Genomic DNA, 20,415 nt, shown 5'->3' with positions numbered 1-20,415 from the left:
ATGCAATGGCAGAAGACCTCGCATGTTAAGTAGGATCCATGATGTATCAACTTCGGAGACATACACTAGATCCTATTACTCATAGCCATAAGCAGCCGATGAATCATATGGATATGATTTGTTTGAGACATCATTTTCTAGTGGCTACTATCCTACGCAGCTTGGAGCAACTTACACATGGTCTATCATACCACCCTGTATCAGTCTCATATCGATACATTGTCTCAGACCATACCGAACCACATACCAACCAAGATTTTATGTGCCGAGGGGAGGGGGGCCTTCCAACTATCCTGTCCCGTTCCTATGAGAAAACGGGATTGGGACAAGGTCGGGACTCTCCATCCAAGTGGGGAGAGAAGAAGAAAGAGAACAAAGAAAAAGGAAAGAAAAATGAAGAAAAGGAAAAAGTGAAAGGAAAGAAGAAGAAAAATGAAAGAGAAAGGAAAAGGAGAAGAAAAAGAAAAGAAGAAAGGAAAAAGGAAGAAGAGAGAGAAAGAGGAAGGAAAGGGAAAAAAGAAAGAAAGGTATAAGAAGAAAAAGAAAATGGAAAGGAAAGAAAAGAAGATAGAAGAAAAAGAAAGAAAAGAAGAAAAGAAAGAAATAAAGAAATAAAGAAAAGAAGCGAGAGAGACAAAGGATATCTATCGGGTCGGATGACTGGGACCGTCATAGGGACAGGATGGGATAACGGAGTGTCCTGTTTCATGGAGAAAGCGGAACACCTCTATCCCATGAGATTTAAAACCTTGATACCGACACTATAATAGGATGGAACTAGTACAAGAACCGATATAGAGACAGCGAACCTTGACCTTATAGGTTGGACTTCGCTGCCGATATATTTGGATAGGGCCTTCTACAACCATATTATCAAATAGAAGACACATCACCAAGCGAGAGCTTTAGTAAGAGATCTAAAACTAGTTATGACCTAGGATGCATACTTGATGGGATGAGCGCACGAGACTACAACACCATGGTTGGAGGGGTGTTCTGATGTGCCCCAGATTATGTTAATGATCCTGACATCTATGAAAGACATCAAAACTCCACCAAATTTTAGATGTCAGTATGTTTGTTGTCCTTTAAATATATCTAATTGATTGTATGTTTTGTATACCACTAATTATGTTTACAAATATACTGCTCCATCTACTTTAAAAAACTAGGATTTTAACCCTAAAAAAAACTTTAAAAGACATCAAAAAAGTTAAAATCATTCAAACAACCAAAAAATTTGATTAAAATCATTCAAACAACCAAAAAATTTGATTACATTTCATTAGATGTTAAAAAAAATGAAAAACTAAAAAAAGATTGGTATGGGTATTGGTACTGGTTTAGCCTACCTTGATCCTGCCAATAATTGGTAACCATATTAACTACATGTGAATACAACATTGGCATCCTAGCTAATAATGGAATCCACTAATAGCTAACAACTTCAACTTCGATCTGTTCTGCAATTACAGGCTTGCTAAATTGACCATTGTATATCAGTCAAGGTAGGACGTTTTTGAATCAATCTCAATCTTTTCCAACTCTGAAGTAATTGGTGCTAAATCTCAACAAAGACCAATGTTTGCAGAAGAAGGTGCCTCACTTCAGATCTAGAAAGCCACTTGGTGGGTAGATAATCTAAATTATTGTGAGGAGGGAGGGGGAGGGGAAAGAAGCATGGAAGCACACTTCTAAGGAGTTGACAAAAAAAGGGGGAGGGGCAAATTTCGATACAAGGAACTGAATTCATTTCTAAAAGAAATATGGGCTAAGAAGTAAGAACCAGGAATTAAAAATATACAAATCATTCATCACAAAATATGGGCTAATACATATCATTCGTTACAAAAGCAAAAAAAAAAACCCGAATAGCTGAATGACATCCATTAAACCAGGACGAAACCAAGTGGGTTCACAGAAAATCTTACCATCAAACACCATAAGTTCAAAGATAATATCCATTTGGTCAATTTTCAGATATGATCTCAAGTTAGCCTGATCTAAAATTCAACTAAATGGTATTTTAGTTTCATATATTGTAATTCTAAAGATAATTTATTGACTTTAAAACAAGGTTTTAAATCTTGTGGGATGGAAGTGTTCCGGTTTCTCCATGAAATAGGACAGTCTGTTGTCCCATCCTATCCCGACGGTGCTCTTGGTCATCCGACCTATAGATATCCTTTATCTCTCTCCCCTTCTTCTTTTCTTTCTTTCTTTTTCTTTCTTTTCTTCGTTTCTTTCTTTTTCTTCTACCATATTTTCTTTCCTTTCCTTTTTCTTTTTTTTCTTTTCCCTAAATTTTTTTTCCTTCTCCTTTTTCTTTCTCTTTCTCTTCTTCCTTCTTTTCTTTTTCTTCTCCTTATCCTTTTTCTTTCATTTTTCTGCTTCTTCTTTCCTTTCACTTTTTCCTTTTCTTTATGTTTTCTTCCTTTTTTCTGTCCTCTTTCCTCTTGTCTCCCCACTTAGGTTTTAGAGCCCCAATCCTATCCCGATCCCATTTTCTCATAGAAACAGGATGGGAGGGCTGGGAGGCCTCCCATTCTATCGGGACAAAACTTTGCTTTTAAAGTAACTTAAAAAAATCATAGGATCACTATAGTAAAAAATGCACATGCAGCCACAGTTGCATGTTAATCAGGCCAAATTTTGATGTATTCAGATACAATCAAAAACTGCATCTGAAGTTGGTGTAAATCTAAAATCAACCCAACAAAAACTCTCTGTTTGGGTTACTTTTTCATATCTAGTATGCAGGGCTGATCCACAAACGCTCTCAAGAAAATACAGTTCCTGCAAACATCCTGTTTTCTAAAATAAATTTTTGAATTAAATATTAATAAAAATATCTGAAAAATGAGTCTTTTAAGAGAAACAACAATGATAGATAACTAGTTATTATTTTCTAACTAGGTAGTATTTGCCTCATGCATGTGCTTCAGTTATTAATATCAAGTATTCACTTTAATAACTAAACAATGTCTTAGATATGCATAGAAATGTTTTAAAAAAACTAATAAATGTAAATAAATTAAGAAATTTTTCTGCATAATAGGGTTGGCTAAACCGGATTGAACCAGGCCAGTCGATTACTTGCACAATTCACCTATTATATTTGGGTCAGCTTGATAAAACCATCTCTCACCACTTTGCTTTGCCCCTTTCTTGTTTCTTTCGAATCACCACCTGAAAAGTTAACCCCCATTGGTTTTCAATGATGATTATGATGCCGCCAGCAGCCAAGTCTCTCTCTCACCCTCTCCCCATCGCTCTCCCGCCTCTCGATGGATGATGAGGGCTTTTGTGCCCTCTGTCTCACTCCCCCCCCCTCCCCCTCTGGATGGACGATGAGGGCTTTTGAACCTTCTCTCCCTCTCCCTCTCTCTCTCTGTCTCCCTCCCTCCCTCTCTTTAACCAAACCCTCCTGATGGACAATGAGGGCTTTCGAGTCCTCTCTCTTCCCCCTCCCTCCCTCTCCCTCTCCCTCTCCCTCCCTCTCTCTTTAGCTCTCCTTCTCCCTCTTTCCCTCCCTCTCCGTTACTCTGTTTTGGTACGCCTCGCAACAACACAGTATGGATCCATAATGTGCCGAATAGGTCATCTGCTAGTATGCTTTCTGGTACCAAATTGGTGAACCTTGCTACACAGCATTAATTAGTGATGGAGCGCATCTTGCACTTCAAACAACAATAGGACAACTTTGAAAAATATAAAGTAAATAAAAAAAAGATCACAAAATAAGTTAGTAATTACTATCAATTGTAGCACATGTTGACGAAATTTTTTTGTTATTTCAATGATTCAGCTATACATGCACGACTTCAAGCAAAAGCCCTATGATCTTGGGTGGTCCTAACCCATCTCAGCAGCAACGCCTCTACCTTGATTTTTACATCGGGGGTAACAAGTTTAGTAGAAAGAAGAAGCATCCTATTGGTGGCCATCAGAGATGAACAACTACAAGATGGAAAGCAATGAGACCAGACAGGCAAGAAGTAACACCTAGAAATAGGTTTAAAACATCAAGAATTTTATCATAAAAAAAGAAACTGTGGCACAGCACATTTTCTCCTGCTCAGAGCATGTCAGCATGGACCAATTGGGTACCAGTACCAGGTATAACTTGCTTGTGGTGTTTCTTTCCAAAAGCACCTTTTAATATGGAAATTCAAATATTCCCCCTCCATATTAAGAGACGTGTGCTACATCTCCTCCAGAAGCATTGAGTCTGATATGTATAGTCATGAAATGAAATTATTTTCAACAAGTCATCGGACAACATCAATTTAACCACACCAAACAAATGCAAACTTTCTACAGTCCCAAATTTCTTCTCAAGTGCATAAAGATGACACAGCATTAAGATAAGCAAGTCATATTATCTAAGCTTCTTCAATGAATCTGCCAAACATGAGCACCTTATCCTTGTAACAAATCAGAGCAGCACAACAATATGTTTCCTTCAATATATAGCCTAGCAGTCTCAACTTTCAACACATAAGTAGGGATGTGAATCAGGAAACACTAACTCGGAAATTGGTCAGTGTGAGAGACAAATGGTGATAATGAGGCAGGTGACAAGATTGAGAAACAAAAGCAGCTAAAACATGACAGGAGGAAACAAAGTAGATGGAGAGGGAAGGGCATAAACCCTACATGAGCTTAAAAAAAGCCTGAAGCATAATATCTACAGAAATTCATCTTTTTCATGCAATCAGTCATATGCAAGGATGCTTGGTGATTATGTACAAATGATAGAACTTTGTAAGCGAACATTTTAACAAGCTGAAGGAGTTAAATATGTTCCTAATTGTGTCCATGCCTAGGAACCAGCAAAACAAATAGCCAGCAACATTGCCCAAGGCAAGAGATTGATGCATGAACACATGAAGATTCTAAATCAATGGCAAGAAAAAAGTTATGTGAACATATTTTTTCATAGTTGACCTTCCTGGATGAAGAGCAATGGCCTAAAGCAGCAAGTACAAATACAGGGAAGAACCAATTGAGCAACAGGAAATTCAGTGAAGTGCACATAAGTTCAAGATTCAATAGAAATGATCAGCTGTTTAATAAGCTGCAACATTAATCAGAGGTGGCAAGAGTAAAAAAAAAAAGAAAAAAAGAAAAAATCATTTTAAAGTGTAAGCCAACTAGATATTGTATCCTTTTAGTACTTAGTAACAAGAAAAAAGCAAACGAACACAGCATATACTAGATCCAACAATGTAACTCATGTAAGTATAGAAAATTAAGGGTTGCACCTCTTCTTTCCTAAGAATCTCTAAGTTATAACATTGATCTATAAGAGAGAGATGTTTAGGATTCAATAACCTCAAAGTGGAATCCTCGCTATCTCCTTAAATAAAGCGATACGATTAACTTATTTCCAAGGTTATTGTAGTATTTTGGTTTCCACACCTCTGGGAAGAAGTGTTAGGCATTGCATCCTAGAATAGAATTTCCTAAAGTTCATCTGCATCTACCGCACTATCTTAAAGAATGCACATTTCCAAACCATTGTTTCACTCTTTTCTTATCATGGCTCTCTCTACTCTTCAATACAACACCATCCCCAAAACATGCAGTCCAGTAGATACTTAACGGTTAACACAATTTCAGCAGTACCATTGGTGCAAGAACATGAGATTCAGCTCTTTGTCCTCCATGTAGCAAGAACTCTCTCAAGGAAATAGTGAACCAATTGAGTTCTGATACAATAAACTGAAATACCCGATTTATACTTCAAAAAGCATTTGTATCATCGCATGGTGCATCGCAATAACCGAATCCATCATTTACTTGTTGACATTGAATAATTTAGTCTTCAAAAACAAATTTTCCAAACTTTCAGAGCATATTTATCAAGAAGCAAGTTCAGAAAGGCTACAAATGTGCCATCAGCCAACTACAAAAAATTAACAAAATGCAAACAGTATAGATCGACAAAAGCATAGCCTTAAAATATAGAATGCAGATAGAAGGTCAGACTAAACTAATGCATTTACTTGATTGCATTTAAAACAAACTTTAATAGGTAAACTATCAAATTTCTATACCTCGAGAGTTGGTCCTCCATTATATCCCTTGTCACAACCTCCAACATGTCTTGAAAAAGAATGACAACCTGATCCCTTTCTTCTTGCTTGTTATCCATCTGCAATGACAAGACTTGGACCGCTAAGATAAACCAGAGAAAAATACTACTTTGTATACAGGTCAAAATAGAAAAATTTAAGTTAAATATACATACCAATAATCTAAGCAACTTGACAAAATAATCATAGAGACTGGGCAAAGCGCTCATATTCAATTCCTTTATCAGATCATCATTAGTTATATGCTCATCAACTTCACGAAATATACCATCAATGACCCTGTAAATATGTGATGAAAAAACAAGAGAAAATGGAAAATAGCTAAATTCTGATGGGAGAAAGAATAATTTCGCACCAACATGACTAAAACAATAGAAGCCATGAGCACAAAAAGAAGAAAAACAAAATGAAGAGTAAACCAAATATGATTGCATACTTTTTCTCATGGTCTCCTTCAACCAAGAATTTAATAATGTTCTTAACTGATGCATAGCATTCACGAACAGCATAAGACATATAACTATCTGCACCAAGTTTCTTTTTCAGCTCCCCATCATTATTCTTGCTATCTTTAGCCATGTCCAGTGCTATCGGGATCTAACATCAAATAAAGACTCAGGAACTCAGCATGTGGACCTAAAAGACTCATCTTTCAATGAAGTCAACCACTAGTTACCTTGCTGGCAAGTAAGAATGGAGGCCACTGGATAAGGTCAAGATTCTTATCTGCCCAATATGGAACAAGCAACAAATCCATTTCCCTGTATTCAATTTAAGATACAAATGTTGGTATATTTGACAATCATAATATAACACCAGAAACACTTTCTCACACACATACAACTATGTAGGTCTTCATGCTACCTGTTGCTTATTAGATCCTCTTTTCGGAAGCTTGTGATTATTGTGTTCCACATTTGAGCAAATCTCGCTGCCTGCTTCTCTTTATGAACATCTGGCATCTGAAATACTTGACAGTATTCAGTTGATTAGGCACATCATAGACTTCAACAACAAAGCGTTGAAAATAGTTAGTCCACTTTAGGAATAACTACCACAGAAAGTACGGGTGTAAAAAGGGAGGGACTGGGAGGGAAATAAAATATAAGGAATGAGACCTGAGCAAATCTGCGGGATAAAGAAGCTTTTAGGCCCTTCTTTTTGTTTGCATCAGATTGTTCCACAGGAACTAAACGCGCATTAAAAGCACCAGGTAGTGACTGAAATCGGGATCTTAACATTCCTAAAGTTCGAATCTGGTTCAAGTAAGAATATAAAAAAAGGGCACATGAAGCAATGATCAGCCACTGAGGAACAATGTAGTCTAAGTACGTCATTTGCATATGACAAGAATAAAATGCAAAACAGGTGAAGTTTTAATTAGTTGAATTCTGAGCATATAATACAGAATGAAGTGTAACACCCCAGTTCAAAAATGTGGGGATTTGGGAAATTTGCATCCATGTTTAGCATTCATTTGTATATATGGCATAGCATTTTGATCACGATATACTTGAGTATTTGCATATCAGTTGATTAGCATTAATGAAGCATAGATCTAGTGTTAGTTAATAAGGAAAATGATTGAGGATTGATCAAGGAGTTGGATCAATATTAGTGGCTGAAATAGGGGTTGAGTCGACTCAGTTGTCAGTGGAGTCGACTCAACTGTGGAAAAACAGTCAGAACGGGATTGACTTTGAGAGTTTTAAGTTCTAATTTACAAAAGGGATTTTGAGGAATTTACTGAGCAGCTTCACTCCATAAACAAAGGACTGAAAATTCTCTTAGCACCACATCAGCAAATCCATAATTGGGTGGTTTTTCATGGGGTTGACACCTAGCAAACTAAACCTTAGTTTATTCCCATTCCAAAGCTTAGTCACCAATCCTTGCTGCTGCTGATTTGGTCCTTTAGTTAAAAATAGAAATGTTAGGGAAGAACGAGAGCTGGAAAGGGAGAAATTCTCAATCAAAATTTGAAGAGAATTCAGCTAGGAATAGAGGTTTTATTGAAAACCGGTTTGAAAGATGAAAATTGCGGTTGGGAGAAGAGGAAGAAACCTGGATGGATAGCAGCAGGAATTCAATCATTTGAGGTAAGGATTTTGATCCCTAAACTGGGTTTACACTAAACTTTGAATGATTTCTATCAAATATGAGGTTTAGATGACTTGAATTGTGAGATTTCTGGGTTAAAATCAGAAAGTAAAGAGCTGCTGCCAACTTCCTTGAAATTGATCTGAATTACTTCAATAAAAGGGGTTGAAGTTGTGTTAGCTGAACTTGAAATGAATCATGAAAGTGAAATATGGGTTGAATTGCTGGAATACTTAAATTATATTGAGGATTAACTAACCCTAAGCCAGGCAAAACAGCATAGAACCAAAGTGAAAGTTGGAAAGGCTAGAAACTAAGCATATAAGCAAAGCATGCATTCTTATCTTCATGTATCATGATTAGTATTGTCTTAATCAGCGTGTGTGACACTTTATAGGAGGAATTGAGAGCTCAAGGGTGTCTTGGATGAGTCAAGCACCAAGGTAAAAGATGTGTAGTAGCCTAGAGGTGAGTGGATTTTCTATTTAATTGTGGTGTTTTCCTTATGATATTTGCTATAGAAGTAATTGATTAAAGAGTAAGTTTAATTTTTGTTATTTTTTCAGCTTAACTTATGTATATGCAAGCATGGAAACAAAAAATAAATCATATTGAAAAGCTATTCAAGAATATATAGATATGTATGTGTATCCAGTTTGGACAGATGATTGTTTTGATTTGGAAATGCTTTTGAGCTAGCTTTTCAGCATATGTAATTCAACTTCCCAGCATATTGACATTAGCATCTAGCATAAGCATCAGCATTAGTATTTCATACAGCATAAAAATAGCCAACACCTCCTTACGAAACAGTATATCCGTGAGGACCCAATAGTATCAGATGCTCCGTATCGACTACTATGATAGGAGTGCACTGTGGGATAGTTGACGGTAACCCAGCCGGCACCTCCTTGCAAACAGTTATACCCAATGAGGTCCAACAGTATCAGATGCTCCATATCAACTACTATGGTAGGGGTGCACTGTGGGATAGTCGACGATAACCCAACTGGCACCTCCTTGCGAACAGTTATGCCCAGTGGGGCCTAGCAATATCAAATGCACCGTTTCGACTACCATGATAGGAGTGCGCTGTGGGATAGTCGGCAGTAGCCCAGCAACATAAATCATTACATGATTTATTTTTGATTGGCATATGAAAGCTTTGAAAGTTTATCAGTAGCATCTGTATGTATGATACTCAATTTTACAGCTAAGCTTTCTTATGTTTATTAAAGTTTTAGTAGTTCCAACTCTATCGGTTATATTAAGTATTGCAGTTAAGTTCTCCTATTTCTCCATTATTAGATGATTTATTCACTCACTGGGACTTTAGTCTCATATGTTGTTCTTTTTTCTTTTCTTAACAGATTGAAGTACCATAGCTCAGCATAAAGAACATCTTTATCAGCACTAGTTTTATAGAAGATTGGCCAGGATAGCTAAAGTATCAGCATCTTAAGTTGTTTGTGCTCGCTTGTGAGAGGATATTTTGAGATATATTATATATGTGCTTGAGCTGTGAAAACTAGTAGATGTTAAATGTATTATAGTATGGAACTATATGTACAGAATATAGTTGGATGAACGAAATCATGGGTTGTTTTTGAGAGGTGATGAGTAATTTGAAATACTTGTATTAGTAGATTGAAAAGTTTATTGAATTAAATGTGATCAAATTATCAACTCAGCTATAGTTAGTAATTTCCTTCACCCTTATTTAAAGGTGGGATGTAGCACACTCGCTCGATTTTAGGGGTGGGGTGTTACATGTTTGTATCAGAGCAAAGGTTTATGATCCACTGGGAGATAAAGCCAAGGTTGTAGATTTCATGGGCATAAGCATAGCATAATCAATTGCAAATTGAGCCTAGGTTTATGATCAATTGGGAGAGAGAGCAAAGGTTTATGATCATTTGAGATTATGATTTAAATGGTATGAGAATTTGGGTTATGATTGCTAGAGATTATGATGCAAGTAATATTGAAAAGTAGTGGTTCAATTATAAGTATTTCTTTAGATCCTAGAAGATGATACATCTTGAGCATAAGCTAGATGGTTATTAGAAATTAAGATACAATCTTTTGTGATACTATGAATTGTTATGCATATCTTTGAGATAAATAAGATTACAAGTTTAACTACAAATTGAGATATAATGATCTGAATTATAGCAAGTTATGCCTGACGGACAAGGTTTATTAGTAGCTTGTGATCCCGGGCACAAGATGCTAGCAAACCTCTGCTCGACTGTTATACCCTTGCTCAGTTTAGAGGAAGGATATGTTAGCTAATGAGTATAAGTTGAACAAGTATATTTAAATTGTTGATAATTCTTATGATAAGTGAAACATGTGAATTTTTATATTCCCTGCTTATACTGAATATTGTTTATCAACTAGTGGAGGTTGGGATGGTGCTCTTATGTGGATGATGGTTGGTATGACTTATGTTGATAGATAGAGAACTAGATAACAACTATTAAGAATTGCAATGTATTGAGAGTTTCAGAATTTGTAAGGTTAAGATTTATTGTTCCAAGCAAAAAGAAGACAAGATGAACTCAGATGTTTAAGACATGGTATTGGCAAGTATAACATGAATATTGGAGGACAAGAATGACTTTCATAAATATGTAGCATGTAGCAAGATAAATGGATCAGAGTGGCACAGCGGAAGCGTGATGGAATTATGACCTGCTGAGTATATAAAAATCTTTGATATATGATGATTAACCTTAGAAGAAGAGAATTGATGTGTATATGTTTACAACCAGTTGGGATTAATCCTCATATGTATAGCATGATAGTTATTTTGTATCGGTAATTAAATTTCTATAGTGGTGATTGCAAAGCAATGGAGGTGGTCGAGATATCCTTAAATATTAATTCGGCTAAGATAATTAAAAGTTTAAGACTAATTGGATATGTATTTGGGTAGTAGGTGCAATTATATGTAAATATTATGATGAGAGAGAATGAGTCTCATAAAGTGGAAAGTCAGTGGTAACCAAGTGAACCAAAGCAATTGAATTAGAGGAACTAGGGAAGGTATGATTTATTGTTGTTCAGAATAAGTTTATGCATACTTGATAACTGAAAATATTCTAATTTGAGTTTATTTAAGAGCTAGCTTATGTTGGAAGACTCAAAGTGGTATTCATACATTTAAGAAATAGTATAATTATGTATGTCGTTATGAAAGGTTGAGTATTAGCATATTGGATGGCAAATCTTAAAAATCGAGTAGATAATGAAGCTATGAATTATTAATGGTTTCAACATTGAAAGCTATGAATTATTAGATCATGAAAATAATATGTGGAGAGTAAGAATCAAGCTATCATTCTTTGAAAGGAATTTGGTGCATTTTGATCATGATAATATTCTGGAAAGAAAAGGATTCAAATAAAGGATATAGATTGCATTGGTATATGCATAGTATTATTGTTTGTAAATCATGTTGCCCAGCAAATTAACTTAAAAACAGAATAAGTGGTCTTTGAGCCAACTCGAGAATTTTTTGAGCCGATTCGAGTCTCAGGCCACAGAAATTGGCTCTCCATTTTTCTGTGGCTGAGTCGACTCAATTTGGTATTGAGTCGACTCAATGCCGTACTAGTCAAGTGTGCCAGTTTTCAAACGTGCCGAAGTCGACTCAAATCCATTTTGAGTCGACTCAATTTTCTCAAATGATCTTTTTACATAGAAATTGTCTCTAATTCATGTCTAATTTGTTCAAAGTATTCTTAATTGGTTCAAATCTCACTCCAAAGGTGGTTTCCATCTGCAAAAGCAATCCTAAAAGAATTTGAGAGATAATAGTATACTCTTATGTTTCAATGTTTGAAAATTATTAAATCATTTTTAAGGACAGCGAATTTAATTGTTTTAATTAGATTTTGTAGAAAGATAATACAGACAAGATCAGGACTTGATCAAGAGTAACCATCAGTGGGAGATAAAGGCATAAGGTCGGGGTAGACCAAGAGGAGGTGATAAGAGTGGTTAATCTCATAAGACATCATATGTTATACAGTTCAAACTAATTGAATTACAAGAAAATTTATCATATCCAGAAGAATTAGTGCAAATCTTGAGAAAAAAGAAGAAAAGAATTGTATTTTTGGATTATACCATTAGTTAAGATTTTGTGTTAGAACTATGGTATAAGAAAGAGAAGATGAGATAAAAAGTGAATATCCACATCTGTTTCAGAGCTAAAGGTAATCGAATTTCAAGGACGAAATTCTTTGGAGAGGAGAATTGTAGCACCCCGGTTCAAGAATGTGGGGATTTGGGAAATTTGCATCCATGTTTAGCATTCATTTGTATATATGGCATAGCATTTTGATCACGATATACTTGAGTATTTAAATATTAGTTGATTAGCATTAATGAAGCATAGATCCGGTGTTAGTTAATAAGGAAAATGATTGAAGAATGATCGAGGAGTTGGATCAATATTAATGGCTGAAACAGGGGTTGAGTCGACTCAGTTGTCAGTGGAGTCGACTCAACTACGAAAAAACAGCCAGAACGGGATTGACTTTGAGAGTTTTATGTTCTAATTTAAAAAGGGGTTTTGAGGAATTTATTGAGCAGCTTCACTCCATAAACAAAAGACTGAAAATTCTCTTAGCACCATACCAGCAAATCCATAATTAGGTGGTTTTTCATGGGGTTGACACCTAGCAAACTAAACCTTAGTTTATTCCCATTCCAAAGCTTAGTCACCAATCCTTGCTGCTGCTGATTTTGTCCTTTAGTTAAAAATAGAAACGTTAGAGAAGAAAGAGAGCTGGAAAGGGAGAAATTCTTAGTCAAAATTTGAAGAGAATTCAGCTAGGAATAGAGGTTTTACTGAAAACCGGTTTGAAAGATGAAAATTGCTGTTGGGAGAAGAGGAAGAAACCTGGGTGGTAGCAGTAGGAATTCGATCATTTGAGGTAAGGATTTTGATCCCTAAACTAGGTTTATAATAAACTTTGAATGATTTCCACCAAATATAAGGTTTAGATGACTTGAATTGTGAGATTTCTGGGTTAAAATCAGAAAGTAAAGAGCTGCTGCCAATTTCCATGAAATTGATCTGATTTACTTCAATAAAAGGGGTTAAAGTTGTCTTAGCTGAACTTGAAATGAATCATGAAAGTAAAATACGGGTTGAATTGCTGGAATACTTAAATTATATTGAGGATTAACTAACCCTAAGCAAGGCAAAACAGCATAGAACCAAAGTGAATGTTGGAAAGGCTAGAAACTAAGCATATGAGCAAAGCATGCATTCTTATCTTCATGTATCATGATTAGTGTTGTCTTAATCAGTGTGTGTGCCTCTTTATAGGAGGAATTGAGAGCTCAAGGGCGTCTTGGATGAGTCAAGCACCAAGGTAAAAGATGTGTAGTAGCCTAGAGGTGAGTGGGTTTTCTATCTAATTGTGGTGTTTTCCTTATGATATTTGCTATAAAAGTAATTGATTAAAGAGTAAGTTGAATTTCTATTATTTTTTCAGCTTAACTTATGTATATGCAAGCATGGAAACAGAAAATAAATCATATTAAAAAGCTATTCAAGAATATATAGATATGTATGTGTATCCAGTTTGGACAGATGATTGTTTTGATTTGAAAATGCTTTTGAACCAGCATATGTAATTCAGATTCCCAGCATATTGACATTAGCATCCGGCATAAGCATCAGCATTAGCATTTCATACAGCATAAAAACTGCCGGCACCTTGCGAAACAATATGCCCGTGGGGGCCCAGTAATATCATATGCTCCGTATCGACTACCATGGTAGGGGTGCGCTGTGGGATAGTCGACGGTAACCCAGCCAGCACCTCCTTACGAACAGTTATGCCTAATAAGGTCCAGTAGTATCAGATGCTCCCTATGGACTACCATGGTAGGGGTGCACTGTGGGATGGTAGATGGTAGCCCAGCCGGCACCTTCTTGCAAATAGTTATACCCAATGGGGCCCAATAGTATCAGATGCTCTGTTTCGACTACCATGGTAGGGGTGCACCGTGGGATAGTCGGCGATAGTCCCGCAGCATAAATCATTACATGAGTTATTTTTGATTGGCATATGAAAGCTTTGAAAGTTTATCAGCAGCATCTGTATGTATGATACTCAGTTTTGCAGCTAAGCTTTCTTATGTTTATTAAAGTTTCAGTAGTTCCAGCTCTATTGGTTATATTAAGTATTACAGTTAAGTTCTCCTGTTTCCTAATTATTAGATGGTTTATTCATTCACTAAGACTTTAGTCTCATTATGTTGTTCCTTTTCCTTTTCTTAACAGATTGAAGTACCATCGCTCAGCATAGAGAGCATCTTTATCAGCTCTAGTTTTATAGAAGATTGGCCAGAATAGCTAAAGTATCAGCATCTTAAGTTGTCTATGCTTGCTTGTGAGAGGGTATTTTGAGATGTATTATATATGTGCTTGAGCTGTGAAAACTACTAGATGTTAAATGTATTATAGTATAGAAGTATATGTACAGAATATAGTTTGATGAATGAAATCATGGGTTGTTTTCAAGAGGTGATGAGTAATTTAAAGTACTTGTGTTAGTAGATTAAAAAGTTTATTGAATTAAATGTGATCAGATTATCAGCTCAGCTACAGTTAGTAATTCCCTTCACCCTTATTTAAGGATGGGGTGTAGCATGCTTGCCCGATTTTAGGGGTGGGGTGTTACATGAAGTGTATTTATATAAAAAAATATATACATATGCATACACATATGTATTATATAAATAGACAAATGTAAGTTACCCTGAATTTGTTGCACAGTGTCTTCCCACCAAGGATATGGAAAAAAGACCATCCACTTTACAACATGGTGTAATTAGTTTCTGAATAAATATATCTTTCTTAAAAGGAGGTTCTTTTTAATGCATCGAGTTTCAGTTGTCACATAAATTACTGGAACTTTTAGATAACACGTGACCTCTATCTATCTTGATCCAACAATAACATAACCAGCAGCTTAACTAAAGCAACAGGAAATTCACTAATCCACAATTCACAATTTTTCACCTCGAAGTGTAATTGAAACCTCAATGAAATTCCGAACACTGGCACCAAAATAATTTAAGTTTGCAGAAATACTAGAATTATCGCTCCAATGTAGACACAGAAAATAATTGTGGGAAGCAAGGAATACTCAGCTCATTGCCGCATAATATTCATCCTAATTCATCTACCAAGCTGCAAAGCCAGATTAGTTGAAGATGCCATATGTTTGGACTTAATTGTTCACAAGAACAAGACAAGAAACTATGGATCAGATCAGAAATGTAATCATTAACTAGTTGATGTCAGTAAAATGACTCCAAAAATCCTACATACTTTCTCAATAGGACATCTTTTCTAAGGCTTCAGCCTTCAAAGTTTCCTGAATGTAATAATTGATACCAAATCACATAGATACATGTTACAATGTAATATTTAACTGCACAGAACTTTTCTCATCTCTTAAATTATGCTGCCAAGAGATATGGAAATGCGTTAGCAAATACAGCTTACAATCAAATGGAGCACTAACAATGGAATCAAACAAATTATTTGATCAGATGGTCTTTGTGGTATTATATTCTTGGCCATTTGGCCAGTACCTTGTTGAGGATATAAATAAGAACCAGTAATGTCAGCATGTCTGCCTGCTTAAACAGAAGTACCTCATTGCCCACACTAGTCCCACTACTTCAATAAATACTATACATCAAGGTTCGCGGCAAGGAATGTCGAACCGGGCCGAACCGTCCGGCACGGGGCGGGCCGAACCGTCCCGATGGGGAACCGAGACGGTTCCGGCATGCAAAACGGCACATGCCGGTGCCGGGGAAGAAAGGAGAGAAAAAGAGGAAAAGAGAGGAAGAAAAAGAGGGAGGGGGGTCCGCCGGGGGAGGCCTCCGGCGGGCCGTCGTGGCCGTCAGGCGACAATGCCGGCTTCATTTTGAAAAATATTTAAAAAAAAAAATGGAAAACAGGGTGGATCGCCCCTGTTCCACGCGCGGAGCCGCGGGAGGCATTTACGCCACCTGACGGCCACGACGACCCTCCGACAGCCCCACCGGCGGACCCCCCTCCCTCTTTTTTTTCTTCCTCCCTCTCTCTCTATTTCTCTCTTTTTCTTCTCCGGTTCGGCTTTGTTTTCCTTCATCGGTTCGTCTCAGTTCGGAACGAAACAGAGGTGTGCCGAACCGTACCGCCAGTCGGCCAATCCGGCCACCGGTTCCGCAGACCTTGGTTCGTGGACTCGGTACCAGAATCCATGCCGGTTGCCAACCAGTACGGTACGGTACCAGATATAAAAAATCAAAAAAAAATCCTATCCAATAGCACAAAAAAAAAAAAGAAAAAGAAAACCAAACCAATCCGAACCAGACCAAACCGCCTGGTATCAGGTGGTTCGGGCCGAAATACCGTACCGAACTGATCGATTCGATCCGATTCAGACCATTTTCTAAAAATCCGACCTAAATCGGATCGATACCCCGTCGATACAGTATGGTATGGGGTGTACCAGCCGGTTCAGGCCGGTATGGAATATCATGCTATACATGATCATGTAGAGATTAGACAAACAGTGATCCAAGTTTACGTAGCAAGCAACAACGTGATAGAGTTTACAGGAACTTCAGAAACAGAAAAAAAAAGGAAAGAAAAGTTTCAAACAGCAGTTATTCACCAACCTCACCAAGACGACGGCATGCACCATAGACACCACCAAGTAAGGTGGAGAATATTGCATACCAAATTTGTGTATCCATGAAATAAACCTGCGAGGCAAAAAAAAGGAAAAGACTTGATAAAGACTGAAAAGGAAAAATTATTAGACCAAGCTGGTAAAAGAAGCATACAAGAATGATTGGAGCCCAAAGTGTAATCACAACACCAATATTGTTCTTTGCTGCCAAAAGAAAGAAAAGTGAAAAAAATTATACATTTGCAGACAGTGCAAATTGCAAAACATAAACATTTTTCTCATTTTACCTCGGGGAAAAAACTCATGCCACTGAAAAGTTGTTATTGGTGTTCTCATGATATCTTTCGTGGGACCTACAAGAGGCTTGATCTGCAAGTAACTATGGCCGTAAGAATCGTTTTCAAAAATGAAATGTCGAAATAGTGCTGAAATGAAATCATCTTCAATATTCACTTAACAAGAAAAACAAACAGAGGACAAGCTGGGGCACTAAAACATATATTCATATGACAGCATCTGAGTTCGCATAGATCATATATTTACACAATCATATCTTTTCATCATAAGACAAACAGTCAATAGACATGTTAAAAATACAATGCAATATGGCAACCAATAAATAAGTTACTGAACAAATACACTGCATATCCAATAGACTCTACCTCCTTTTTTCAAGGTTCCTATTCTCATAGACAATTCTCTTTGAATAATAGTATATTACACCATTAGAGATTGTTAGAGCTTAGTGACTAAACAGTTTTAAAAAATTCTCTGACCTTGAAGATATCCATTCCCTATCAAGTGTTCGAATTTTTAAAACCATAGGCATTTTTATCTCTTTATATTCCTATTTTTTCTCTTCAATTCTTTTTTTCTTTCCTAGATTTAATTGTAACTTCAAAAATCTCCGCTTTTTCTTGAACTCTTATATGTTCATATAAATCTTTTTTTGTCAGTTTTGGCCTTTGTCGTTCTGTCTCCTTTAGTTGCATAGCATATTGGGAGCACTCTGGCCCGTTATCACCATCTATCCTTTTCAATTCCAAAACTTGGATTCCAGCAAGTATCTTCTCGGAGATTTTTCCAAATTTTACTTATTACACTCCAACTATTAAGGTGAGGACCTCTGTAGCTGTATGTTTAGTCCCGCACCTTGAGCATTGAGAGGATCTGGATACTTAATCAAGGCTGAAGATCCCAATTAATAACTTCTGGCTAGCCTTTTTGGGTAAGGTTAGGGATCATTACAAATGGAATCAAAGCCAACCTGACCTACAACCAGCATGAACTAGAAGATTTTGTAATTCAGGCGTTTTGGAATCTAACTACAAGACATTTTAGTATTTTTGTTTTTGATTGGACCCTTCCCTAGCAAGGATGGCAGGATTTAAAGTGGAGTACGTTAGGAATAATACAGAAATGTGCTTGGCCTCACATCGATTGCATATTGAGGACATGATGGATACTTAAGCAGGGCCCAGTTCCCTAAGTAATATGTTTTACCATCCTTTTTCAGGTGAGGACCTAGGTTGTTACAATTAACATCTCATGTATCTTATCATCTCAAACCCTCTCATATTCTCGGACATCTCATGTCAACCTTTCTCCTAAAATCTCACTACAGTTATTACTTATTAGTCCCTAAATTGACACAATAGTAATTGATTTTGCCAACAGTTTTCTCAAGGTCATGATTGTGGTCATGGACTACAGCATTTTACGAAAGCATGATCCATGAAAAATACACACTGAGATACAAGGTCGATACAATGCAAGCAAAAATTTCATCCCCAATTAATCATACAGAGGTTAAGAATGTATGTTACAAGGATGGTTAGATCCCACAAATCGGTGGGACAAATCTCAAAGCCACACTCCCAATGGATGCAAAAGCACAACCTTCAACTTTTATACCCATGTTGAATCCCACTTGGATCCGATTCGCTCACTAGAAGAACCTCGATCTAACCTCATTCTATCACACGAACTCAGGAGAGCATGGAATGTGGTACCACCCCGAATTGCCTCACTTAAGGCATCTCAAACTGCCAGGTTTTCAGGGCATACCAAATTGAACCAGGGTAGAATAGGGATAATTCCACCCTTCAATTTGGAAAATAATGAAAATCACTCCAAGCTAGGCGGTTCAAAGCGGTAGCCGTGCAAGCTGCCCCGATTAGCATAGGTATAGGGTAGTTTGATAGGAAATCCGGTAGCATGCTATATTAAAATTTTAAAACATAAACACAGCAGAAAGTAAATAGATTAAAACTATTTTAATCAAATATGCATGCATACATAAGATCGCATCTCAAAACACCTAGATCCCTCCAAGATTTAAGATTAAGATTAAAATAAAAGAGAGGAAGATCTGATCTTCACCTTGCACGGGTAGATCTTCACCGCGATCCGATGATCCATGGATGTCTTGCAAGTTCCTCTGAAGCCACACACGCATCCAACCTCTACAGGTATCCACATAAGGCTGATCTGATCAGGAAATTTTGATCTCACCGAAGTGCGAGCTCCCTTGCAAGATCGCTCCTTTGATACTGAAATTTCTGATCCTTTTCTCTTCTCAAGAGAACATCAAAAACCAAGATGAGGAAGATAGAAGATGGCGTCCAACTCTGGGACATGGGCTTGTGGAAGGATGAGACTAGGGAATTGTCCAACTCTTGGACATGGCATGGAAGAAGGAAGTAAGTCTTGACTCTTGAGATTGTCCAACTCAAGGACATCCCATGTAAGAAAGAAAAGAGAGCATCCATCCTCAAGCACCCCATCTTTTCTCTCCTCATGTTAATCTTATCACGTTAGATGAGACAAGGAGGCGCACTTTACAACTCTTCTTAGGGTTTTAGATAGAGTCCATGTAGTTAAGGAGACTTTCCATGCGCCAACAAAACCCCTCACGCATGCCCCTTTTTCTCATGCTAATTCATGGTTTACGCATCCCATATGAGGCGTGGATCAAGGGACAATCCTTCTGCATGTAAAACATCTTTTACAGATAGAGTTCAATATGGTTTGGATTTTAATAAGTCAACTACTTATTGAGTCTAAACCTTTTAAACTTATGAAACCTAATTTGACTCAAACTTAGACCAAATCCAATCAAATTAAATTTGAATTTAATTTGACTAGGACTCAACCCCAAATATTTGATCAAATCAAATAATATTGCAATAATTGCAAATAAGTCCTCCTATAACTCACTAACTGTTAGCAGTCCTCTCATATAACTTTTACAAATCAGTCCAATCATCAATCATATTGATAATCGGATCCTTCTGCGCTTCGATATTGCAATTCAACTATCCGATCAGACAGGACCTCTTATGTGTATGACCTCGTAAGTTCTATTCTGTCTGATAATGAAATATATTGTAATCTCCATTACAAATATCATTAAAACTCCTTTCAATGGATTGAAACAATTCCAAGTCACCACACAGAATTATTGACCATCAAAATAATTTTCATTGATC

At 36.8% G+C, this 20,415-nt stretch overlaps 1 protein-coding gene across 1 annotated transcript in view; it reads right to left on the bottom strand.

Moving 5' to 3' along the window:
• Positions 1-20,415, bottom strand: part of LOC105034926 (callose synthase 3) — a 162,375-nt gene that overhangs the window by 60,818 nt on the left and 81,142 nt on the right. Inside the window, 9 exon segments of the mRNA XM_010910260.4 lie at positions 6,063-6,160; positions 6,257-6,380; positions 6,538-6,698; positions 6,778-6,862; positions 6,966-7,063; positions 7,220-7,357; positions 16,911-16,997; positions 17,079-17,128; positions 17,212-17,293. Of these exon segments, the coding sequence (XP_010908562.2) occupies positions 6,063-6,160; positions 6,257-6,380; positions 6,538-6,698; positions 6,778-6,862; positions 6,966-7,063; positions 7,220-7,357; positions 16,911-16,997; positions 17,079-17,128; positions 17,212-17,293 (923 nt within the window).

This window comes from Elaeis guineensis, chromosome 4 (assembly GCF_000442705.2).
Source record: "Elaeis guineensis isolate ETL-2024a chromosome 4, EG11, whole genome shotgun sequence".
Lineage (NCBI taxonomy): Eukaryota > Viridiplantae > Streptophyta > Magnoliopsida > Arecales > Arecaceae > Elaeis > Elaeis guineensis.
The sequence above is the reverse complement of the archived record's forward strand: the minus strand, read 5'-3'. Positions and strand labels throughout refer to the sequence as shown.